The 26,965-nt window shown below is 40.0% G+C and overlaps 1 protein-coding gene across 9 annotated transcripts; it reads left to right on the top strand.

Annotated features, from left to right (window-relative positions):
* The first annotated feature begins 1,979 nt into the window (after nucleotides 1-1,979).
* si:dkey-103g5.4 (uncharacterized) lies at nucleotides 1,980-26,509 on the top strand. Of its 9 annotated transcripts, none has more exons than XM_051398750.1 (34): nucleotides 1,980-2,342; nucleotides 2,950-3,173; nucleotides 4,320-4,481; nucleotides 4,955-5,134; nucleotides 5,535-5,655; nucleotides 5,752-5,844; nucleotides 5,946-6,165; nucleotides 6,258-6,420; nucleotides 6,755-6,943; nucleotides 7,021-7,195; nucleotides 8,410-8,552; nucleotides 10,101-10,277; nucleotides 10,763-10,890; nucleotides 10,987-11,144; nucleotides 11,783-12,010; nucleotides 12,324-12,662; nucleotides 12,799-12,947; nucleotides 13,108-13,357; nucleotides 14,877-15,047; nucleotides 15,181-15,338; nucleotides 15,580-15,720; nucleotides 16,118-16,259; nucleotides 16,462-16,613; nucleotides 16,884-17,009; nucleotides 17,258-17,447; nucleotides 18,186-18,260; nucleotides 18,810-18,953; nucleotides 19,667-19,726; nucleotides 19,821-19,937; nucleotides 20,686-20,837; nucleotides 21,191-21,277; nucleotides 25,305-25,451; nucleotides 25,655-25,852; nucleotides 26,035-26,509. In XM_051398750.1, the coding sequence occupies exons 1-34, from the start codon at nucleotides 2,219-2,221 to the stop codon at nucleotides 26,152-26,154; spliced, it is 5,403 nt and encodes a 1,800-aa protein (XP_051254710.1). In that variant the 5' UTR covers nucleotides 1,980-2,218; the 3' UTR covers nucleotides 26,155-26,509. The 9 variants fall into 9 exon arrangements, 8 of the variants coding, with proteins under 8 accessions (XP_051254710.1, XP_051254705.1, XP_051254703.1 ...); XM_051398745.1 differs by having other exon boundaries at nucleotides 5,535-5,844; nucleotides 26,038-26,150; nucleotides 26,251-26,509; XM_051398743.1 differs by having other exon boundaries at nucleotides 5,535-5,844; nucleotides 26,035-26,150; nucleotides 26,251-26,509.
* The last annotated feature ends 456 nt before the right edge of the window (nucleotides 26,510-26,965 follow it).

Below are 26,965 nucleotides of genomic sequence, written 5' to 3'. Positions count from 1 at the left end.
ACACACACACACACACACACACACACAAACAGAGTGAGGCCATGCCAATAGCATCCACATCTGTACCCTCATAAAACTTATCAGTATTTTTACAACACTGGTTTAAGGAAATTAAGTCATGTCAATAACGGCGCACTACTTTAAGATTGAGTCTTAAAGGGGGAGAAAGAATTAAGATTGACTATTAGTATATTATGAGAATAGGAATAAAAATATTGCAGTAAGATAAGAATAATGTTATAATAATGATATAGAAAGATTGCAGCAAATTCAATCACGCTTTTGAACTCTTAATAACTCTTAAAAAACTGAAAATGAGGTAAAAGTTTATTGGAGCAGCCCAGAAAGGTTCAACAAGTTCAAGTTTGTATGTCGATTTTAGTTTTTTTTTTTTATGTCAAAGGCCTACTTTGCCAGGAAATGAATATTTACAATGGGGTCACTTGTTTGACCCACTGTGCCTTTTGTAGCTTTTTAATAGATTATGCAAGAATTTAAGTGGGCTGGTATGTTTTTGTATGTTTTAAATTGTGTAAAAATTCAGTGTATCCAGTTTTGGACCAGCTCACAGAGCATTGATTATCAAGGCTTATTTTGGATGCTTGACAGTCAACAGTGTTGCTAGTCAGGACATAACAGCCTGAGTAAACACTGCTGATTGTGCTAAACTCTGTTACCACAAAACAAAAAAGAAGTCAATATACAAGTCATTAAGTGCATTTGCAGTGTGCGATGTTTCTGCATTAGTCTCGTAAAATGACTTCATATTTCCCGTGATCTCCTGTCTAAGATCTTATTAAGTTGTAGTGTATTTGTGAATGCGATGTGGAGGGTTTTAGCACAAGTGACATGGATATGTGGGTGAAAGTTGAATCCTGTTCGGTTAGATAAGTTACGAGACGTCATTGGAGGATCATAGTCCATGGCTACCGTGGTGAAATATGTAGGTTATTCCAATTATCCAAAGTCCAACATGTATTTAAATACAATAACAGTGTAGAGTGAGTCAGACTTTGGTTACTGTACATACAAACAGCACTGTTGACTGTTTTCTGCAGATGTACAGTTGATTGTTGAACAGTTAGCAACATTAACTCGTGATCACAGAACTCCTTGTTACACAAATACATGACTACACATGCACACATAAGCAAGAATTTATAGAAAATATTTCCATAACTCTTGATGTTTTAAAATGATTGGACAGTTGAATACATTTTGTCTCCTGTTTCATGTGAATATAGAGCAAAGGTTAACAATCTGTTCTTGGTTGTTGAACACAGGCATGCAGAGATTACCGTCAGATGAACTGTAGGCAGGTCAAAGGTTTAAAACACGGAAAAAGATTAATTTGTCAAACTTTTACACTTTTTTTGACTACTAAATAAAGTAATGCGTTTGTACCAGATGCAGGTAACCTATAAATAAATGCATACATGAAATATTTTTGTGAATTGCACTGCATTTATACTATCAGCTGGCTATCAACAGATGTTTATCGATGCAAATGACTGCCACACAGACCTTGACCATAGTCTTATATTGCATTCCTCAAGATTGCAAGCCAATACCAACAACTAACACAAATAAACACATCACAAATATTCATTATGTGTTTGTCAAATTGGGTCACTTAGTGAAGTTGAAAGTTGCAGCTAGCTTGCATAAAGCCAGGTGTTATATGTGAGCATATATCTGAGTTTGAGATGTGAATTTTCATGTGAATTCAGCAGCAGTTGTGACGCATATAGAGCTCAGAAGACTCCTCTAAAGCAAAGCTGTGTTGACGTACATAGGGAGTCAAATCATTAATCAGTTTCATGGTAGGATTGAGAAGAACAAATGCAGTAATGTGATCCGGCAGCACCAGGCAGCTGTAGTCTCTGTTTTCCCTGCTGCTTTCCACCAGCAACCAGTCCCTTCACTGTCACTGTCACCTTACCTCACGGGCCTCATAAATCATTCAGCAGGCCATTGAAAGTTATGCAGACTAACTTGCCCACAACTTACCTCACAACTCTGTCTACCAACAGACAGATCAGAACATGTGTATAGAACAACATCAGACAAGAGACATTTGTTAAGACAGTGATGTTTCTACAGCATATTCTTAATCTTATTCTTAGCTATGACAACCAAGAGACTTTTAACAGATCCTGGATGACAAATTAAATGTTTGTTGTTTGAATCTGGAATAGAGCAGGGGGACATAATAACCATGCTAAGGACATGCAGATGCAAGAGTTTCAAGAGTGTGTGGTGGCTGAATGCTGTGCTCCTTACTTTGGCTCATGGAAAAAACTTCAGTCAAGAGTTCCAGGAGAGACTGCCCTGCCAGCCAGGTAGGCTGTCCTGACTGTACAAAATGATCATTTTATAACATGTACTGTATGATAAATATATTTTTTATGCATATGTTACATTATATTCTTGTATTTTGTTTTGAGTTTTTAAAGTTTCACTAATTGTATTCCCCCCTCTGCCCCCACCATGGCAGAGGTCTAAAGGTGCCTCTAATAGCTAGATCAAGTGTAAGAGTGAGATACAGTACAGTACAGAACAATACTGTACAAAATAACACAAATGTGCTTAAGCAGTTGTGAATTTGGCATTGTACTTCTATGTGTTTATTATTTATTGTTTAGTGTACTTTTTAATATTACTTGTTTACTGATTTATGTTTGCCAAATTGCCTCTCAGCTCCAATCTACATAATTATGTTTTTGTATATCATTCTTTAGCTATTTTAGCCATTATTGACAGTGATAGTGGAGCTAGATGGGAAACATGCAACAAAGGTCAGTTATTGTAACTATATAGATCTTAATTAATCCAGTAACAGCGATGGATATATTGTAACTGTACAGAGAATTACAATCTGAATAATAATAATATATAAAAAAAAGATATCAAATTGTATGTCGGAAAACAACATGTTTTTCCTAATAGGTTTCTACTGTCCTTTGGGGAGCTTCACTCCAGTCCCCTGTCCAAAGGGAACCTATGGGCCAACTGCTGGTGCTGTGTCTATAGACAGCTGCCTGAAGTGTCCTCCTCACCACTACTGTCCTAGACCGGGTCTGCCTGCCTCCCTGCCCTGTGGCCCTGTGGCTCAGCAGCCTCTGTCTGGTCAGGACTCTTGCGTCTGCCCGGGAGAGGGGCAGAGCTTCCAGGTGACAAGGGGTTTTCACACGATACGATTAACCCAGTCATTTCTGGAGCATGTGTGTTCCCTCTGGTGTGTTTATGTGACTGTGTATTCCTTGTTTTCATAACAACACCACCACCTCCTACTGTACCAGTCTCCCACTTCCTTTCTCCTGTGAGCTCCTTCTTTATTCTATAAATCCAAAGAAGAACTCTAATTTCTCAGGCTTATGATTGTTTTTGTGTCACTCTTGAGTCCTGGGATACACACTAATATGAGAGTAGCTTCCTCACTGTTTTTCTGAAACTTTAGACTGAACAATCTGTAGCTTCAAGCTGAAAGAGCTCTAGATCAGGTTCCCTTGCAGTGCGGTCTTGTTTCCTAGGCTGTTACAGCTTGCACGGGTGTTGAACCCTCCACTCATCAGCTCATAATAAGGCGAATGAGATTTTGTCTCGGACTGTTGCATGGGTGTGAATTAATAAAAAGAAGGAAGGATGGAAGGAATTAAGAGAGGAAGGAAGGAAAACATGATGGAGAAATTGATCTAGGAAGAAAGGAATTAAGAGAGGAAAGAAAAACTTTAGGAAATAAATGAAGGAAGAAGGGAGACGGATGGAAGGAAGGATGAAAAAACAGATGAAAAAAATGAAAGGAGGAAGGAGGAAAGAGGGGTCTAATGAAGGAAGACGACTGATTGAGGAAAGAAGGAATTAAGGGAGGAAGGAAAAATGTTAGGCAATCAATGAAATGAAAAACAGATGAAGGAAAATAAAAGAAGGAAGGAAGGAAGGAAGGAAGGAAGGAAGGAGGGTAAGACATGAGGCAATAAATGAAGGAAGAAAGGAAGGACAAATCATGAGGGAATAAATGAAGGAAGGAAAACAGATGAAGGAATCAATGAAAGATGAAAGAAGGAAGGAAGGAAGAAAGAGGGAATAGATAGATAGATAGATAGATAGATAGATAGATAGATAGATAGATAGATAGATAGATAGATAGATAGATATGGTTGCATAGGCTTTGTCAGTGAATGAATGAATAAATGAATGAATGAATGAATGGATGGATGAATGAATGAATGGATGAATTAGCATATAAGGTAACAAACTGACCGCAAAGTGAACCTAACATTATACAATCTGTTTTAACTCTGCTGCCTCTTTGGCAGACCAGTGACAGGCGGTGCCACTGTACCCTCGGCTACCAACCTTCCGACAACGGAGATGTGTGTGTACACAAACTGTACGATGTCTGCAGAGATGGAAAAGCACGTACACAGAATGGAGACTGTCTGAGCAGATATCAGTGGTCACTTCACTGTAAGCAGCAGGTTAGACCTTGTCCAATTATGTCGCACATAGTCAGATGCACACACACGTAGAGCAAAGGTAATTGTCTTTTTACATGATGACAGAAAACTCATCCTGAACGATCATAGACAAGGCTGATGAGTACAACCTAGATGTCCTTGCCCTTTCCTCCATGAACTTGACAATAGTTTATCTAGTGCAGTATTAGTCTAACTTAATATTTAACCACAAACTGCTTCCTCTGACTATCAGCTAGCAAGGCCTTCACTGTTCTCACCATGCAGTGTTTATTTTTGTCACTGTCCTCCATAGCAGTCTTTGCTACAAATGACCTTACACCTAGATACACACTCAAACCAAGCATAAGTCGAGAATGCTAGTTTTTAGATGATATTGAAATGGGAAAAAGCATGCAGACAGAGAAAAATTATTAATATTCATTTGGTTTATAAAATTATTAAAGTTGACTGATCCTTGCTTTACTTTCCTGCAGGTGTGTCAATCTGCAGAGGACTACCATGGTTATGATGGACAGCTGGGTCTGTGCATTTGTAAAGAGCCCCCTGGCAGAACTGCATGTGGAGCCCTATGCAGGAGAACGCCAGATACTGAGCTCTATCTCCAGTGCCAGCCCAAAGGAGAAATGGAGCTGGTATGGAGCTATGGCAGTCAGGTGAGCAAAGGCAGCTGCAGATTTACATAAAACACACACACACACACACACACACACACACACACACACACACACACACACACACACACACACACACACACACCAACATATTCATGCACAAAAGGAAGAAATACTGAAAGAAAGCATTCATATTAAAACTCACTGAGAAGTGTTCTTAGTCAAGATATCCTTACCCATACATGAAGTATTGTATATTGTATATATAACAGTCTTAGAATAAACATAATGAATACTTTAAGCTACACTACTTGGTCAGACAATGTATACAAAACCTTCATACAACATCGTCTTTAGTGTACCAGCAGTGAAAGAGCAAGACAAGCGTGTCTTGTGTTGCAGTGACCTATTAATGGCAAATGCTGTCATTGTGTCTGTGCAGGTGTCGGGCATATCAGGCAGCGTGCTGGAGACAGTTTTTAAACAGTGGGACTCCCAGGGGACTCTTCAGTGCAAAAGCCACCTCAACTCCTTACATCCTGTCTACATTGTTCAGACAACAGGTGGAGCACACAGCACTCAAAGTGACTTTCTGTCTTTCTCCCTTTCTCTCTCTCTCTGTTTCTCACATCTTTCCCCCTCTCATTGTCGGATCACAGCGGCAGGCTTCCTCGGCCTCCTCAGCGGCCTCCCAAAGGAGCTTCAGCAACTGTTTCCTGTCACCACACAGCGAAACACTCAAAGCTCCGCTGGTTTGTCACAACAAAGCAATAATTTTTTTTCAATCATTAAAACACAAATAATATGAATGCATGAGCCAATGATGAAGGTCCTGTGCTGTTGATGTTTTTAGAAAGCGATTCTGACGTTCTGTGGGAGGTCAACAAAGTTGAAAATATCAGTCAAGAAGGTAGAGAAATGAACTCCAGCAGCAGGAGGGCAAACAGGGGGGATATCGAGGAAGAAGTGAGAGGAACAAGTGTAACTGGAGTTCTGAACCCCACAGCGTGTCTCCTTTTGGGTGACGTTCTGCTGTTCACTGTCGACACACGTCACTATCCTCAGTATGATCTGTAAGTTAGATGCTAGACGTACAAGTTTTCAACTTTTACTGCTATAAATGTCTGTTTTGACTGTGTTTGCCACCTTACTTCATGTTTTTCAGTGACAGCTTGTACAACACAAACAGGGATTTTGACTGGGGTGCATTCAGACAGCTAAAAGAAGAGCTGACTCTATCTTGGACTCCTCCCAGCTTCTTTTCGTTAGTCTTTAGCCAGCCTGGAGTATATGTTTTCACACTGAGCAGCCATCAGCACAAACACTTGGTAACTACATTTTGAATAATATATATAATATATATATTATATATATATATATATATATATATATATATATATATATATATATATATATAACATGGCGGACTCCATGGAAGGTGACCATTCCATTTTTGCCAGATCCTCCTAAATGTTACACACTGGACCTTTAAGTCCATCCACCGATAGAAATATGGTGAGTTTTGACATGTTCAAAAACAAAACCGACACATTTTTAAGTCTAAGTTAAATTAATTCTTACTAAAATTAAGACTAACCACACTTTCTGATCACATACATCAGTGTGTCACTCAAACTGACCTTGAATTTTGTTTTTACACAGTATGTACGAGTGATGCCTGCAGGCGGCCAGTGTTATGAGCCCGGCCCCTTCTTCCCCACCATCCCTCGTCATGTAACTAGGGTGGGCATCAGTAAGAGACGCAACCTGTTACTGAGACCAGATTGGCTGGTGACTGGAGGACTGCTATTTGGAGCTGTGGTCATCCTCTGCTTATGCGTTACACTGCTGGTTAGTGTACATACACAAACTAATGACTATTACATTAAAAATAAATCTAAAAATAAATAAATCTATCCCACGTGTAGATCCTGTTCCATGAATACGGATGGCCTGAGAAGGAGCCAATCAGAGCACGGTATCGCTTGTTGCAGTTGGGCTACAACATGGACGACTACTCATCAAAAGGTTCAAGGGTGATCTCACTTCGGAAGATTCACCGAAACCAACAAGCTAGAATGACACAAGACTCCATTCAACCAGGTGCAATATAGAAGCACCCACACACACACACACACACACACACACACACACACACACACACACACACACACACACACACACACACACAGGCGCATACACACGACCATTTAGCTCATACATTTGAAAGCCTAAAGGCCAATATGTTTTGTAACTTGCATTAAAACATATACACATCTAGAATATGAAATTGGACGCACATGCAGTGTGCACACATAACACACACACACACACACACACACTTATGTAACAGACTGACAGTGAGCCCTGGGCATTGCTCCCACCCAACCAATTTCTGTTGCCATACACCTGATATCACGTGCAGTGACTAACAGTAAAAATGACAACAGTCCAAATGTCACAGGACTTGGGAAATAACCTCAAATACCATCATCCAGAGATAGTGTACTTTATGACTACAATTGACCCTTCCTATGTCCTGCCCCTTTTCTCTTGGTCAGCTTTCACCTTTTCTCCACTTAGATATGCTATGCTATTTACTAGGCTCGTGTACTTAAAAGATGGTTGGAAAGATAAAAGCGACATATACAGCACAAAGTCACATCTTAAGGTAATTAATGCTAATCTACATCAATCGGTAATGACATTAGCCAACACTAGCAATCTAACATGTGACTATATATAGGCCTATGTCACTTTAATTTTCAACCATCTTCAAAATGTGGTTGTATTTTCGACATAGACGAGCCTAGCACGTGGCATGTACAAAAGGGGTGGGACTTAAGAAGAAGAATTTAACCTTGTTACATAGAGTTATTGATCATTTGACTGTGGCATAGTGTCAAAAAGAAGGCATACGCTATTGTTTGAACAAGAACATAAAATTTCCTCCCTCATGGCAGCTTTTTATAAAATGGTTTGGCCAAAAAAAAGAGCTTGCAAACTGGCCCTTGCTTGTACCGCAAAAAGTGAAATAATTTATCAAAGCTTCTGATGTGCATACATTAACAAATGCGCACACCACAAATGAATATTAGAGTGGACGTACCAAAACATGCAGATAGGTCGGCAATGTATATCTAGCTCATTGATGCTCCTCAGGCAGCACATTATGCCCATTCTAAAAACATTGCTTTGAAGAGAGAGAGAGAGAGAGAGAGAGAGAGAGAGAGAGAGAGAGAGAGGTTGTAGATTCTTTATGTGTTGTTTATATTCTACTCATCTCTGTCGCTCTTTGTCTTTGGCTGTCTTGACAGCAGTCTGTGCAGATACCTTGGAGGAGTTCTGGGATTATGAGCACCAGGTGGATCTGGAGGCATTCAGCAGCAACACCTTCTACAGCCTGCTGCTCAAACAGAGTCTGTCTGTCACCACACGGCTGGGACAGCTCACCACTGAGGTCTGTGGCTCTTGATTGTAAATAGATATACAGTATGTGAGAGGATTGACATATACCCCATCTTCTCTGTCACACACACTCTGATGCATGTAATTCTTTTCTTTGAGGAAGTACTCCACCTTGGACTGTCTGGCACAAAGAACGATGCATTATATCCTATGTCCAATATTACTCCTCCACAGGCCTCAGGAGACAATTTATATAACAGCTTTTCTTTGCACTGTCCCAATGGTAGAAAAACATCCTACACACGTCACATCACTGATATATAGTGGGTAGAATAAGTATTGAACACGTCACCATTTTTCTCAGTAAATATATTTCTAAAGGTGCTGTTGACATGAACATGGGAACATCATGGTGTGGGGCTGTTTTTCAGCATACGGCACTGGCAAACTATTTATAATTGAAGGAAGGATGAATGGAAAAATGTACCGAGACATTCTGGATAAAAATCTGCTGCCATCTACCAGGATGATGAAAATGAAATGATCCCAAACACACAGCCAAGGAAACTCAATTGGTTTCAGAGAAAATAAACTGCTAGAATGGCCCAGCCAATCACCTGACTTGAATCCAATAGAAAATCTATGGAAAGAACTAAAGATCATAGAAAAGGCCCACGGAAACTTCAAGATTTGAAGACTGTTTGTGCGGAAGAATGGGCCAAAATCACACCTGAGCAATGCATGCGACTAGTTTCTCCATACAGGAGGCATCTTGAAGCTGTCATTACCAACAAAGGCTTTTGTACGAAGTATTAAATACATTTTAGTAAGCGTGTTCAATACTTTTTCCCAGTGTCATTCCATTTTATTACACATAACTTTAATTTCTGAAATTATTTTTTGGGGTTTCTTTGCATGTGTGGATTGCATGGGTTGTTACCGACATCTGGTGAAAATGTCATGACAATAGCACCTTTAGAAATATATTTACTGAGAAAAATGGTGACGTGTTCAATACTTATTTTACCCGCTGTATAGAAACTTGATTTACACATTCATGTTAAAATAAAAATTTTGTCAGATCCTCTTAAATCAATGGTTTGACATTATAAGACATATGCTTATGCAAGATTAGATATTGTAGCCACACAGCAGTCATTTACCATCATTTCTCACAAGCATTGGTTCAATCCAATACTTCATGTACTTCGTATCTTTCCCTCCTTTTCTTTTTCACTAGGTACTGTCCCTTCTGCACTCGTGAAGTTCACCTCTATAGAAAGAGATTGGGTATCACATTGCAATGCATCTGTTTTTTGTCGCACCTCCCCTTTCTCCTGCGTCCTTCCTGTTTGTATCATCAAATTGCTTTCTGCAGTGTAGCAGACAGAGGTTGTCGTTACAGCCCTCAGGACAGCTGGGGTGATAAAGATGTAACGGGAGATAACACATCTCGCACCCCTGTGTCATTCCACAAACTTGCATTTGTGTTAATTGCGTGCAAGCTGCATTGGGGTGGGCTCAGATCAGATGTGTGATCTGATTACTACTACCTATAGCCAGGCAGTCATTTCGTATTTATGTGTCTGTGTGTACCCAGGTAAAGCAGCTATACCAGGGGGTGATTGGGAAACTGGAGCTACTCCACCCACGCTTGATCACTGAGGAGAGGATGGGGGAGGGTTTTGAGAGGATGAGAAGGGAGGTGGAGAGGGAGATGGTACGACGAAAGACTCTGGCATCACAGCTGAGGACACTGTTCGACAGTCAACTGCAGGTTTACACTACATTACATTCCCTTCTCATCTCTTATGATTAAAAAATCCTGGTTTCCCTCTGAAAACGAATGAATTTACTCTAACGACAAGGTAAAGGAAAGAAAGATAACAAGAAGGTGTGTTTATGTGTTGGGCAGCAACTAAAAATTATTTTCATTGTCAAGTAGTCTCCTGATTATTTATTGATATGAATTGATTCATCATTACAAAATGTCCGAAATGGTAAAAAAATGCCAATCACAATTTCCTAAAGCCCAAGCACAACTCTCCAAAAGCCGGAGATATTCAGTTCAAGTTCACGTAAGACAAAGGAGAGCAGCAAAACTGCATAATTTAGAAGATGAAATTAGAAAAATGCTTGAAAAATGACCAAAACCATTATCAAAATAGCTGATTAAAGGTCGATTAATCTTTCAACTCTAATCTTTCTTTTAACTGTGTCAGTATGTTATATTAAGTCGGACTGTTTTGTTGTTTTCTCCAGGTCCTGAGGCAAGAGCAGCAGGCCCAGCAGAGGGTGCACAGCGTGTTCACAGCTCAGCTCAGGGAGTGCACCAGACTACTCTCCAAGGTTTATAACAACCAATCATCTTGTGAACTGCATCAGCAAAAGTAAAGCTTACATTTATCCTCTGCAAAGTGTCACAAACAACAAGTGGAGCTGAGTAAATCCCCTCTGATTTTCAATCTGCTGCTTCCCATCTTCAGTCTAATCCAGAGGCTAACATCCCTGGTGGATGAGATGGGAGAGCTGGTGTCAGCAGAGTGCCAGCGTCAGGGGGCCTGGGGGTTGTTAGGTGAGGGTACAGGGGCCAAGCTGCTCTGCCCTGACACTGGAACTGTGCTGACCAAGGACCACATCTTTGGTGAGTGCAATAGCCTGAGTTAGAGGATTTAAATATTCCAAAAACGCTGTCCTTGATTCTTAGAGAAACAGCACCATCTACTGCTAAACATGTGTACTACTTTAAACACTTTTCCATTATGAAAACAAATACACCTAGACTTTCCCAGCTTTACTTCACATCCATACATTAAGCCATGTAATTGCCCAATGCCACAATCTCAGCTGTATGATATCTACAAGTTCTGGGTAACAAAATAATAGAGGTCAGGTGAGATTAATAATAATAATAATAATAATAATAATAATAATAATAATAATAATAATAATAATAATAATAATAATAATATTAATAATAATAATAATAACTAATTACAAATAATACTCACTTCTGTATTTTCAAGTTTTCTCTAATTCAGGGTCTCACATTATAAACAAAACACCAGTGGGAGGGTTAGAGTTGTACCTAAATGATAGAGAAATATGTTTTACTTGACTCAAGTTTTTCAGCTACAGTGATCCATTGAGGAAAAAATCAGCATGAAAAGCTGTCCACACAGCATGCGACTGTAATCTCATTCAAAACAGCTTAAATCATCAGCACAATCATTTACAGTTTGATGACTGCTCTCAGCTATTTCTCCTTCTGTCTCACTCTAGGTCCTGATGGGTCCCTGCGTGACTGTCGGGCACTTCATTGTGACTCAGTCACAGGCCTCATAAGGCCAAACGCTCACAGCCATATGCTACTGAGCAGCGGCCACACCATGGCAGTGCCGCCTGATTTCTTCCTCCACCCACAGACTGGCAGGGTTATGCCCATAGCTGGCAATGTGGCGTATGACCCTGCAAGCTCCACTTTAGTGTTGACAACTGAATCCTATACAGGTAATATGTGGGGTTTGTGGAGTGGCTGAAATACTGCAGATGTTTTTGTACTTTACACTGTGGATAACTGGTCAAATACATATGATAAAACATTATATTCAGCTTTAAAACCAGATTAATATAAATATAGCATACTAATTATCTGTGGTCGACTGAAAGGTACATATTAGTAAAAGTGGAATAATTAAATAAATAAACTGTAATATTGGTTAAAAAGTATAACTAAAGAAACGGTATTGCATGCAGTAACGATCACACAGATGTCATATCACTGTGAAGGAGTTTCCATCTTTTTAACCGTTCTTACTCACAGGAGACAACAAGAAGATGGACAGTCCCCTTCTCCCTTTCATTCCTTACCCAACCTCCCGCCACTCAGACCAGCCTCTGCCAAGCACTAGACTCAGGGGCCTCAGACCGGGCCAAAGACTGCAGCTGGGTGTTCCCATGGCAGACCCAGACACAGGCGTCCCAGTGCCCATTCTGGCTGTAACCATCCACCCCCAGACAGGACTAGTCTACCCACTGGGAGGGGTGCATGTCTGTCCCCTCACCCGCCTCCCACAACCCATACAGATTGGCTATCCAATGCTGGACTCCAGGACTGGGAATGTAGTGCTCACTGTTGGGGTCAGTCTAGATCCAGTAACAGGTGAGTGCTGCTGGTGAGTTTTCAGTACAACCTGTGTTGAGGTTACTATACCTCCAGTGGGTTAATTTTGTTCTCTCTCTCTCTCTCTCTCTCTCTCTCTCTCTCTCTCTCTCTCTCTCTGTCACTCTGTCTGTAGGAGCTGTGTTGCCAGTAGGTGGAGTTTTGCTGGCTGAGTCCATCATCGAACCTCTGAGTGGAAGGATGGTGAAAGTAGGAGGGGCCAGCATACGAGCTGGGCAACTGCTCTCCAATGCTGGAGGATTCCAGGCTCTCCTAGACTGCAAGGTGCTGTTGGACATATCCAAAGATTATCTGTCATTAAATTTATGATGCACAAACTGTATTTAAAATTGACCAAACAAATTTCCTCTTTTCTACAAGTTTTTGTATTTTTGTGGTAGAGGCACACATTGACATGAATGAGAGTAAAACTTTTCTTAATTAGGTTCTGGCAGTGATGTTCAAAGTATTGGAGATCCTGAAGCCCCTAACTGAAGAGTGGGGATCAGACCAAACTTTGCAGCGCCATCAGGGCAGTGAGAGAGGGGGCGGTCGACAAGATCATCTTCTTGCTGCAGCCAAGGAGCTCCAGCAGGCCTGGGGAAGGAGCCTGCACTGCCAGCTGCAGCTGCAGACCAGGCTGGAGATCCTGCTGGACTGGGCTGTGGGTCTCCAGCAGGATGGAGGAACTCTGGGTGAGCAAATGCCATTGAGAGGATGCATGGATTTTAGTAGTCTCTTTTGTGGCCAATACATCACAAACTCACTTTTTAAATTCTTCCCCCTTCTGCACTCTGTGCTGATATGGTCCTCTCCTGCTCCTACCTTTGTTGCTGTACGTGAGCTGCTCTCTTTTTCCTGCACCATCTGTCCTCCACTTTTGCTGAACTTTTGCTTGTGCTTGAGAAAATATTATCCTAAAGGAAGAGAACACTTATGTGTTATGTTTTTTCTCCATTTTTTAATCTCTGCTTGGCATCAATGCCATAAATCTGCTCATTGCAGAGTAGGAAAATATTCAGTGTAGGCCTTTGTTTTTGTTAATAGGTTTCTTCTTTACACCTTTTGTTGTGATATGTGAATAGAAATTTAGATACTGAAGGCTGTTGCTGCTTTGGAAAGTATCAACATTTAAGATTTTAGATATAGAATTATATAAAAGAAAATGCAGTCTTCCACTAACATGTTTGCTGCTTCTGGATGTCACAGGGTTGTCCTTAAATGCCTTCTAGTGCTGAAAATAAAATACTTTTATGTATAAAATGATTTATGTACATTTTCACATGACCTTTATTTGTCACAAGTAACCACCCTCCACAGAAATTTGTCCTACATAGCCACATTATAATGACACACGTAACACAGCAAGTTATATGTAACCCATTTCCATATTCTAGGATGTGGGGAACACACAACTATTATACAATCAGCATTTCTAACATGCTATGAGCTCAAACAGATAAAGACATTAAAACCTTTATTGTAGGCCTCTGAGTCATCATGCTGCCATGATACATACAGTACAACAATTACCCACAATGCTGTTAGAGAGATCTGCTTTATGTCACGTGTGGCAAATGTAATATTGGCCTTACTGGCCTTAAATTCTGTAAATGTGACAGTTAAATGCACTATAGGCTCTTATTTATATATGTTTTTAGTTGTTTGAGCTCCTGACTCATCAATAATCAAATTATGTCAGTACTGAAACCTCTGCTCAAGGCCATGGGATAGGCTTATCAGGTTCTCTGCATTTTACTCACACTTGCTGTGGCTAATTTCAGCTGAGTTTGTATGTTCCTATGTTCTCTACTTGATAATTTGCTTCTCAGTTTTGGTTCTTATAGTGTTTAATGTGCTTTTCCAGATGTTCTGTGTAGCCACAATCCTGTTTCATGTACCTCACTCTGTCCGTAGCTATTTTTGCATTTACTTTTGTTTAGAGTTTTTTTGATCCTAGCCAAAGGGAACAGCAATAAACAGTATTACCTTATGTTTGCACTAAAGTAAAGTGAATGTAAAAACTGTTTCTACACTGGTCAAAAAAGTCTTATTATTATTATTATAGCCTAATTTTGCACCTCTCTAACTTGATAGAAATGTGTTGGACATAAAAACCTTTCAGGAATACTTTTGGAAATAAATATTTGGCAACTGTCATCTTTTATTTCCTCCACTCTAACCCTCTGACTTCTCCCGTGTTGTTCAAACCAGGAGAGATGCCTTTCCCAGGTTCAGATATGTGTGTTCCAGCTCTACTGGGGATGGAGTACCCTGACCCTATGGGATCTGGTCTTATGGTACCAGTACTGGGGTGTCAGACTGATATTGTCTCTGGAATTACAATACCGTTGGCAGGGACCATGGACGACCCGGACGGAAAAGGTAGTATAAAAAACATGCTACAGGTCAATGTTCAGCTGACACAATTGATCTAGTAGACTTTTAAATTCCATCAAACAATACAGAATAAAACAAGTTGTACTGTCCTTTGTGTCCATGCTGTTGCATTTTACAGGCTTAGTGGCCATCCGTTATGGATCTCAGACTGTTGACCCAGTGACAGTAGTTTTGGCCCCGGTGGTTGGAGCCAGGTTGGATCTATGCAGAAAAACTGTGGTACCTGTCACTGCTTCTTACTGGCTAACGGTGGCGGATCAAACCGATAGTGTGCAGGTGGGGAAGTACTTAAGAGATATTTTCCCATAAATGATAAAAACACAAGAAACCTTTAATATGACCTTGGTGAATAAAAGTGGTTTTACAATATAATGAATTCAGCAAGAAGGAATTTTGTGAAGTTGATAAAAGTCTGTATCTGTTTGACCTCCAGCTTTTCATTTAGCAGCCCATTAAATTCGGTCACATGGAAGTTCGTGAATCTGACGGACTTCCTTTTGTTGCTATTGATTGTCAGGTAGAGGCGCTGCAGAGAGAGGTGTGTGTGCGAAACACTCACTGGCAGCAGCAGAGGCAGCGGGAGGAAGATATTCTCTCTGATCTGGATGCTGCTTTATTTCAGTGCCTCTTCAGAGTCACAGAAGCAAACTCTTATCAGGTCAGCCGGGGGAGATTGCTGTTTTGGTTGTAAATATCTTATATAGCTTGGACCCTGAGTATAGGAGGAGAAATTCAAAGGGGTTGAGCCTTTTGAACATGTGGAAATGAGTAAGGGGATGTATGAATGCTGGGGCAAACAGCATTAGAAAGTTATTCTAGTGAAGCTTTTCATATCCTGACGGGAACTCGAGTAGAAAGTTAGGCGATTAGGTTTTTCTGTGCACAACCAAGAGTTGTGAAACTGCAGAGTCACTGTACCTCTGCATATGAGTGCTTCTTTGTTCCTTAAATTCAGTGTGTGTGTGTGTGTGTAAGGATGTGTTTCTTGTGTGCCAGTATGCAAATATGTACCTCCAGTTTTCGTGTTCCAAGTGTAAGTGTGTACTCTGCTACAGGTCCAGTGGTCAGGGAGGCAGCTGAGGGAAGCAGCCATGGAGCTGCAGGATTCAGCGCAGACTGAGGCCCAGAGGAGAGCAGCTCAGCGCTCTCACTTGGCTCTGATCTTGCCTCCACATGTATTACACATCCTCACACTGGGTAAATTGGCTGGCAAGTTGGCAGAATGAAGAGCATGAAGGAAATTACACTGCGGTTATTCATTTCTTTCCAAAAGAGAGATGCTTCATGCCAGTGTCTCACATTGCACCCTTCAGTTGTACAGTAATTAACATAATTTCAATGCTCAGTATTTTATTTGGGTTGGCAGCATGTCTTTGTGCATCTCTGTTTGTGTGTATAGGTGACGAGGAGGAGTGGGATCAGCAGTGTGTTTGGCACTCAGAGCTTGTGTCAGGCCTTGATAAGGTGGATGTGTGTATGGAGCAGCTGCAGCAAGAACAAGAAAAATGCATAACACAGGGAGGAGACTGGGCAACAGCACAGCAAGCTATGGTCAGAATAATGGCTTAATGGTCTGTTTCTTTGGCCCTGTAGGTTAATTGGTGGCTAACACAGTTAGGTCAGATGTTTACTTCCTTCTCAGGCCAGGAGTGCCAAATGTATATGACTCATGATGCTATAGGGATCTTTGGAAAGTCTAGTAATTGAACTTCAATGCCTGCTTTATGTTGCGAGATCCTCTCTGTAACATTGTTGTCTAAATGTAAATAAGACCTCCTGCCTCTTCTTGCACAAGCTTGCATGTGTTTATTCGTCCTCCAGGACAGAGAGCTGAGACAGAGAGGGCTGTGGGAGCAGTGTTGTTCCAGACAGACAGAGTTGGAGGCTGCTCTTAATGTGCTGCACTTTGTCAGACATCTTTCTCAGCTCCGTGCCGACACTGCTCAGGTCAAAACACACATAAATATCAACGAATATAAATAAACCTAATTATATGGTTCAGGGAAGTGGATGCTTCTTTTTTGTTTGTCTGTTCCATCATTAGCTCTGTAACTTTGTTTAAACCTGTGATAAACAATCAGGGCAAATGGTGCTTAATTACATAATAACAGTTAACAAGACATTGAGGATTTTGTTTTCTTATCTTTATTTATCCCAGTGTTATTCTGAGCTTCCTCTCTCTTCCTGTTGTCTAGGCAGTACTGTGCGGAAACTTTTGGTACAAGGAATATGGTCTGGTCCAGTGCGGTGTGCATAGACCAACTGTGAAGGTCATGGGTTTGCTCCAACAGATTGCTTTGCCCCTGCTGGAGAGACTGAACCAGCTCCTGGAAGACAAACAGCCTGCCAGCTTCTCCCCCAACACTTGCAATCATCACATTTCCGGTACTGAATCAGTATAAGATAGGGGTACTACATTTACTACATGATATGGGTGCTAATACATGGTAGGAGGCAAACATTTAGCTGTACAGTACCAAAAGCATAATTCCTCATTGAATAGCACCATTATTTAGTAGCTATACAAATTTTCTACTTCTCTTTGTGTCATTGGATCTGCAGGTTTGAAGTGTTTTGATATACAATCTCTGAAATGACTGTACCCATGTTCCCTAGTACTATCACTCTAAGTGAGCCTGCAGATTCCTAGTAACCATGATCTACATTTTTCCACACATTCTGTTAATATGGTTAAAGGTTGAAGCTGGTGTTATTCTATATTTCTCCTCTTCTCAGCAAATCCCACAAAAAGCCCAATGGTCTCTTCAAAAGACCTAAATCTTTTATTTTAAAAAAAAGAGCTAATTTTCCAAAAGAGACTATTTTCAGCCGTATATTAAAACTCATTTGGTGCTTTAGTGACAATTTATGGAAGCAGGGGAGTATATTTGGGAATGACTGAAAAATGACAGCACCCATGTTTATTGTAATAAAAGAACATGTCACCCAGTGAGGCTCATTTATGTGTTATAATCTTTATAAGGAGTTCTTTGGAATAGAATAATTAGCTAAGCTAGCGCTTCTTAGTAGGATCAATTCATTGTTGGTTTTAGTCTATTTATGGGATTGCTTGACAGTAAAATGCTAGAATATTACCAGGCTTATCCTTCAAATTTGTTTCAGGTTTGTCAACAAAGCATGCATATGGGCTGGAGATAGGCTCCAGAGTCTGGACAACTTCTGTGCCTGTGGTGAAAGGTATGTGCTTTTCAAGCCACTCAAGCCTTGTGATAACATGTCTGTATATATGTGTGTATAAAGAGTGTGATGTGTGGTCATTGTTAAAATACTAGAGGATAGAGCGGAGAGTGAAAAGGAGCAAAACAGCCACTGTGCTGGTGAAATTTCACCATGTGTCCTGGGGTAAGAGATCAATAGTGTGGGATGTTGTTCTGTTTAATGTATCTGGAGACAGTAGTAGAAGGAGATAAGAGACTAAGTGAGGCAGGCGATAATGATGATTCTAACAATGTTGGAAATAATGCTGTTTACACTAAGACGTAGCCGGTATATGTGCATCTTATGGCGGGTCCAGAACCACTAGAAAGAGTTTTACAGTAAGAAAATGTAAATAGTTCATGTTTCTATCAAACTACCTCTAGCAAAGTGCATTCCCTCAACATTATGTGTCTTGGGCCTGTAGAGAACTCACTTTACTAAACAAAGCCTAACAGCTGCTTGAGGCGATGACTTTTTTCACTTTGCAAAGATCTATGGCTTTTGCAGTGTTTACAAGATCTCTGACAGTTTGTGTTTCTGAAGGAATCTCCACCCAATCTTTGATGGAGCCTATCAATTTAGCTCAATCCCAGGACACGGGTCTGCAGGCCAGCTCAACACCGACGCACAACTCACAAAGACACACCACATCCTCTGGAATCCACTCCCAGGGTGAGACGCAGCTCAAATTACCCAGTAGTACTCAGTGTAAGACCCCTTTCACCCCGTGTGGTCCTGTGCTGTGCTCTATGTCAGTGCTGTGTGTGAGTGAGCTGCACTGTATGTACCCATTGCACATTCTCTATTAAACTCTGGTAATAGACTTACATATACTTATAATATCCACACATCCACATGTACACATGGGAGGGAATTTAAGTGAAAATATGTGTACCTCCTTTCTTGTCAAAGTTATATGAGTCTAATAAATATGAGCAGCTGGTTAGCTTAGTTTATCATAAAGACATACTGTCAATGGTGGAAATGGGAAAACATCTAGGCTAGCTCTGTCCAGAGGTAACAAAATAGGTCTAACAGTTAACTAGTTAACTAATTAACACTCAAACTGTCTTGTTTGTACAAAAACCGAAGTGTAAAAAGGCCAAGTTCTTGCTTTACAAAGTTTTTTCTAGGAGAGCAGCAGGGTCATCTTGAGTCTTGTTGTTACCATGAAGTTGCCTGGCAATAGTTCTGCACATGACACCGATAAAAACACAACATAATCTCTTCACTTTTATTAAAACAAAGGAAATGTAAATGAGTTGATTAACAAGCTTTTTAAGTCATTATGCTATGCTAAGCTTAAAACACCAATAAATATTTCCCAAAATGTCGATCTATGCCCTTAATAATAACAAATAATTTTGTTCTTGATATCCCAACAGAGAGCCAGCCGATGAAAGAGTCTTCTCTGCCAACACATATATCTGTCCCCACAATTCCAGGTAACGTCATGATGTAAACTAATATATAGTTAAAACGTGTGACATGTGGTGTGTCGCATTCACTTAATCCATCCATGTTGCTTTTATTCCCTAGAGGAGGAGTGGGGCAAGCTGCTGGAGCTCTCTCCTTTGTTCCAGCTGTTGAAAGAGGTGCAGCTACAGTTGAAGGGTTGGGCCTGTGGGGCAGGGGTTCTTAAAGGAGAGCTCGCTGGTAGGTCGGATACAGTTGGGGTTGTCTATTTTTAACTGAATAATGGGCCACCAACTGCATGCAGGAATTCACATATGAACTGCACGCACACACATATATATACGACACCACTAGACAGCATAATCATCTGGTATTCACAGATAATCAAGCATAGCACACACATCAGAGATATTTTCTCTCCAAATCAAACTTACCTGGAGAAGATTTGAATATAGGCTTGATTTCTTTGAGTATTTTTTTCATATTTATGAATAATGAATAAGGGTCCCATTATGTGATGGTGAACTTTAGTGAAAAGGGCAGATTACAACGTTAATTTTGAATTCTTTAGATTTCAGCACAGCCTCCGTGCTTTTCAGCTGCTCCTATTTTTTTGTTCTCTTGAGCCTTAATAAATCCCAGATGGTAAACTCTAAACTTCAAGTGTTTAGGCATACTATGTCAATTAGGCTTAAGGGAATTGGGTGTTTAAATAAACATCTTTCATCAGATCTGTTTTACTGAGGCTCTATGAAGAAGACCTTGGTGTAACTATGAAGAAACTGCATCTTTTATTTGCCACGCTAATGGTATGACTCAAGGGATGGTAATGTAGATCTCTCAACATGTCTGTGCATGTCTGTGATTTGCCCTTTTCGTGAGGTGCAAATTGCATTGGGGCCTTTTTCATGAAAAGATTTTATTTTGCCAGAAGGTGATATAGTGAGCTGTAATACTGGGTAAGTGTTGTGTTTTGTGTTTTTTCCAGACAAAGGCAAGAGTTTTATAGATGTCCTTGATGCTCAGTGGGAATGTGAAGGAGAGCTGATCCCTTTGGACCCGTCAGTCCTAAACCCCAGGGAATTCCTGGTCTACAAGCATGGACTATTCCTTATACAAACACTGAATAATCTAAAACTGGTTGGTGTTTTACTTTCAACCTTGTCACTTATTCATTCTGTAATTGCTTTAACTGTTTAATTTTGAAGCTTTGAGTGGCCTGGCTCCAAGCTATCTTTTAATTGTAATCTCTTATGGGCCTCTGTGCACCCTGAAGTACTCAGGCAGGAAACCCTCTAACTATCCCTGTATCCTGGTTAAAGACCAAAAGGTGACTTGGCTTTTAGTGTGAGAGCTCTGGGGCTTTAAACTGACCTTTTTCTTTACTAATGAATTCTTCTTTGTTAATTTCATTCCAAGACATATTAGCCTCAATGCATTATTTCTTTTGTGTGCTCCTTTGTACTGTGGGCTCTTGTTCTCTTTTCCAACAGACTCCAGAAATTTCACTTCAGATAGCAGATAGTCTCCCAAACAACAACTACTTCAACAATGCCTTCAGAAATTCCTTCTTTTATCAGGTAAACACAGAAGGCGTTTTATGGTTTTCAGTAACAGTGCAATATTGTTTGTTGGCATCAAAAGGAAAGATATTTGTAAGTATTCATATAAATACATTGACTAATAGAGTCACAAGTGATTCACCTAAAACAACAATACCAATAAAGCAGAGAATTCATATTAAGTAACACTTAAAATACATTTTAGATGGATGTAAAAAATGTTTCCAAAATCACAGAATTTTTGAAGGTGACATACTGTCTGGCTGTACTACCAACTGGTTGTGAGAAGGGTGATAATACTGTTTCTTGGGAAGCTCCTGTTTTTGTCTGTTGTATTCAGTGCAGGCAGGTCCAGAGATTAGATCATTCAAAACCCAAATAAAGTGTGGCTGTTAGTTTCTCACCTATCAAGAATACTTGTATTATAGGCATGCTGTCTAAAGATAACAGACATAGTATCTAAATAATGCTAAATGTTTTAATGAAGTACATTTAGTAAGCAATACAAAAATGGTGAGGGATGAGTGTATGAGTATGAGTGTAAAACAAATGGAGCGAAGCCTGCGAGCTAGTTCACGCAGTCAACTCGAGCTGCGCTGCTATACACACGATTATACAGACGACATGCCTCACTACATATATATATATATACACTATACATAATCACTAACCAAGCACACCCTTCCAATCTGGCAGTCTATTTAAACTGCACAGTTTCCCAGTTCTCCCTCTGCTCTGTCAATGCCGCTGTTGCCCAGCATAAAATATTAAACTTTAAACAAAGCGCATTAACCAATCTGTGTTATAAACAAACATGACAACTTTCACTTTATATTTGTTTCTGAATGCTTTTGTAACTGCGTTGGTTTAAATACCTCAAAAGAGATTTAGTCGACACACTTTGACTATGGCACATTCCTGAAGAGGCCAGAAAGAAGACATACAATCTTTGAGACCAGTTGTTCAGTAGCCTCGTCACCATAGATGGATATAAAGATTCATTCCCTTGAATCAGTTTATTCTTACTGTGTCTGGAAGTCTTCTACATGAGCAGCAAAGGGCCTATCACATACAATTTCTTTGTTTGCCTAAAAACTATAAATCAGTGATTTATTCCTTTTTTTCCTTTAAGACACTCCACTCGCTTTCTGTGTGAAGGCATATGGAATCCTATATTGTACAATATTTATTCTTCAACCCATCAGTGTTTGTGTGTTTAATCTGAGTGTTTCAGACAATTTATACAACAAATCCTCCCCTCTCCTGCCTTGGCTTCTCCAACCTCAGCAGCCTTGGCACCTAAGAACAATTTAAGAGGAAAGGAAACAGAGGCTGCAGAGGACAGTGTAGGTGTCATGTTATAAGTTAAGCTGCAAAGTTGTAAGGCTGCAAAAATATGTAGTCAAGGTTGAGATGGAAGTGCTGCAAAGCCAAGATTAATGGCAGCGCTTTTTTTTATGAGTAATTCCACCAGTAGGAGTTGAATTTCTTGGCAAAGAAGCTAACTGGACATATACCTTGTTTGTCAGCTTGAAGGAGTATATCTCCTGTTTTAAATATGGCTTGCATCCACGGTAGGCTTGAAAGGCTGATCCAATTGGGGAGGTATAGCTGCAGCAGAACACAACAGAGCTTTAATGCTAGCAAAAGTTTCCCTTTGCAGACAAAATTAATTAAAATGTTTCCCTTCAGCTTTTCAGTCAGATGATCCACCACAGCTGAGCCTCGTTGTTTACATATGTGCATAGTGGCTATAGGTGTGGCATAGTGGCTTAAACAGAAACATCAGTTGTCCTTCCTACATTCTTATCGGTGTACCATGGTGATGCTCGACCTCCTGTGAACAAACCCTATAGAGATATTTTACAGACTGCCTTAGCCGTTCCTTTTCTATGCTCAATTTATCCCTCTCCATTTGCAACAGCTCTTTCTGTCGTTTAAAGGTTAGAGCTACCGTAGGAGAAACAAAAGACTCACAAAAACTGTCACTTGGCCTCTGCAATGCAGCCTGCAAAACATTATTTTCCATTAACACAGCATTAAAACCGTTTTTCTCCAACATCAATGTTGTACAAGCTCTTTTGTACAACTATTCAAAGGTTCCTCAACATTAACCATAACAGGACAGTATTGATCCCTGAGGTGCAATGCAAATTAAAGCCCTCCTACTACCTACCTACCAAGAAACGTATTCACCTCAACTCTTGTCTTCATTCAGTAACTTACAGTGGGTATTTATGCACTAAAACCACCAGAGCGAGGAATGCATGTGCACAAGCTGCGACCCCCCCTTTGTTCTGGGGTTGTGCTCTTGAGAACTCAGTTTCTGTTTTCACTGCAACACAACCAAGATTTACAAACAAATCCCAAAGGAGGAACCCCAAGGCAGCAATCAACATTATTGGCCCTAAATTTCCGAAACTGTCCCCATCTTTACACAAGACAGCACTAAAGCTGTAGCCCTAACAATCTGCACAACTGACCAAAACAAAGCAATAAACCATGAACGAACCTCAAGCAAACTAACAAAACCTATGTATACACAGACAAACGGATCTCAGTCACAATCAACTGCTAAACCAATGACGTGTCAAACTATGACTCCTCACAGTCAGCTTTAATACCCAGACTTCCAACTCAAGTCATACATAAATAAACCTAAGCCTAATTCACTCTGTATCCTACTCTCTGTATCCCAAACCATTACCCATGCTAATCTAAGGTGACACAAATAGTACTAATTCCAAATCCAAATAAGCTTCTAACTCAGGAAATGTACTGGACGAGCCCCGGGATGTCACACAGTGCCGTGCTTGTTTGAAACATAACAATAGAGCTTCACATGAAACCATCAAATCCCAGGATTTACTTCATATTTGTGACTCCCACTGAGTTACATTTGAGGACATTATGTGCTTTATCCCCCCCCCCTTCTGTTGTAGGAACTTATACCTCCACTATTATTATCACTATTATATTCTGTGCTTCTCTGTCAAAACAGTATTGCGTACAGTGTACAGTATTGAATTATGGCCTGTTATAATTTATTCAGCTGAAACCAGTGGGTAAAAAACATATCCATGGAAGACCCAGAATACGTGTGGATGGTAAAGCTTAACTGGTTCCTTCAGCTGGTTTGACGAGGTACAACATTTTATACTGTAGGCACATTTTGCTGTTAATTTACTTTTACTGAAGTAACATTTTAGTTTAGTTGTGATTGAGTTTTTTTAATTTATTGTTTTTCTACTTTTACTTAACTAAAGGATGTGACTGTGTGTGAAAAATGTTAAATGCAGCAGAAAATTTCTTTCTACCTGAATATTAAAGCTTAGCAGCTCAGACAACGTGACAGGAGCTTGCTCTATCCATCTGCTGCATCCATCTTTTTGGAGTGCTCACGAATGCTGAAGGGGCAGTTCAGTAAACAGTCCCAACATTGAAAGGCTTTATAGAACATCCTGTTTTGTCCTGCAGATCTCTCGACACTAAAGACTATCTCTGTTTACCCCTTTCTGCTCACAGGAAAGAGCGGTCTGACTTAAAGACCCCTCAAATCAGTAAATAACCAGCAAAACAGCTTTCCTGCATGGGATTAATCTTTTAAAGTTTGTTTCTGGAATTTCAGGTTTTTGCTGTTTTGTGGTTCTCTGCTCATGCAGTTTGACACATAGATTACTTTGCAAAACACAAAACAACTCTAGCTGCCATCTAGAATTTGTAGAATTTAATGGGGGACATTACAATCTATCCTTGTTAATTGCAGCAGACCGTAGAGGTGTATTGGTGAAGTAGGGTCTTCCTCTTCTTGCCCTCATTCCCATCTGTTGCACTTTCTCATGTATATATTCCAGTTAATCATTAAAACTAAAATGTAAAACGAATTCATTAATTTCCTTTCAAATGACCAGCCATGCAGCATTGTACATGTGATGCAATGTGGCGCTATACTTGCTTTTTATCAGTGAATTATGTATGCAAATGTTTTTCGATATCTGTAATGTGTTGCTGAGAACAGCTCTGTTGGCTCTGGCTCTGTTGACAGGAAGCAGAAGAGACCCTCTTTGTCCGTCGCCAGAGGCTTCAGTCAGTTGGAGGCTTCTCTTTGCTGCTGCTCCACTGTCTGTCCCATGTCAAAATTAAAGACATGAGCTCTGACTCCAGTCCTGCCTTCCAGAGGCTTTTCTTCAAGGTGCAGGCAAACACTCAAGTGTCCATGAATCATTAGCGGTTTGGGAAAATATTGTAGTTGTGAGAGTACGTTTTGAAGTCAAATTTATCTTCATATGAAGTTGAACTTTACAATTTTTTTATCATTTTTTATGGGTTTACTGTTGGTTGGATTTATTTTAAAAGTATGGCATTAATTTCAGTTTTGTTGATTTTATATCACAGATACTGCAGGCATGTTTGGGGGAACTGTTTCAGGCCAGACTGGGCGTGCACCCCTCTGGACGGGAAGCCAATTTGTGTGTCTTGTTTCAGGACCAAGGGGCCTCTTCAGGGGGCTTAAAAGGGACTCTATCAGACTCTCACGCTGCCTCCCTGCTTTATAGACTTCATAAACCAAACAGAGGGTTGCTGTCTGAAGATGTAAGAACAGAATATTTGCACTTCCTATGATCATTTGCAGTAGCATGGTTTACACCTTGCTACTTAAACTTCAGATAAAGGCATGATTGTTTATTATTTTGTTTGACTCTGTATTTTGCAAGAGGAAAGTAACCAGAGCCTTCCTTGCATTTTTCTTGTTTTTCTGTTTCTGATTATTGGAGCAGGAAGTTGGGGAACTTCACAGGAAACACAGAGACATTCATCTGTTCTCCAATCTTGAAGGAATTTTGAGACTTAAGAGCTCTGGTGTTTCAGAGAAAGATGGAGACCAGATTGGGTAAAAATATGTACCTTTATGCATCCATATTAGTGTGCAGAAATGTTAGTTTAAAAATTCTAAACCATTCACCACATCCATAAAATCATGGACTCTCCAGGTAAATAATTGAGAGCGTCAGTGAAGTTTGATGGCTGAAATCTGCATGTGAGAAGACTTTCTGGTAGAGCTGTTGTCTCATGTTGTTACTTGCTGACCTACGGAAGAGAAGTCTGGACCAATCAGCGTTTCCTGGACTTATCAGTGGACTGCATTCTATGGATATTTTGCACTTTACACTGGTTGCACTTTATTGCTTAATATACTGTTTTCATATTATTTTTATTGTGAAACTCAATAAAGATCTTAATGAATGATTACCATATAGTATGAGTCATATGGTACCTACTCACTGTTGTGCTTTTCATTGTTTTGGATTTTGAATTTGGTTTCATAAACACGACTTTAACCGAAACCAGATCCCTAAATTGAACCCTAAACCTTATTCCCAACTAAATAAAAATGACTGCAACACATTACACTAAACATCATTAGTGTTACCTTTAATAAGTTCACAGTTTTTGTTTGCATCGTTTTGTCAAAAAAATAAAAAATATATGATAAGCTTACCAGCTTACATTAATTTGAAAAAAATTGAGTCGAGGGTGAGGCTTTTTTGCTTTGTTTCCTTTTGTATTGAGGTAAGATTAATTATTCATTTTGTAACTTTGATAAAAAAAATTCAGCCCAAACATCTGCAACTTTTGTGTCTAGTCAGTGAAAAGTATGGTATTCACTCTGGTTTACTGTCCCTTTTTAGTCAGTGGCATACTGTT

Source organism: Dicentrarchus labrax, unplaced genomic scaffold (genome assembly GCF_905237075.1).
Source record: "Dicentrarchus labrax unplaced genomic scaffold, dlabrax2021, whole genome shotgun sequence".
Classification (NCBI taxonomy): domain Eukaryota; kingdom Metazoa; phylum Chordata; class Actinopteri; family Moronidae; genus Dicentrarchus; species Dicentrarchus labrax.
The sequence above is the reverse complement of the archived record's forward strand: the minus strand, read 5'-3'. Positions and strand labels throughout refer to the sequence as shown.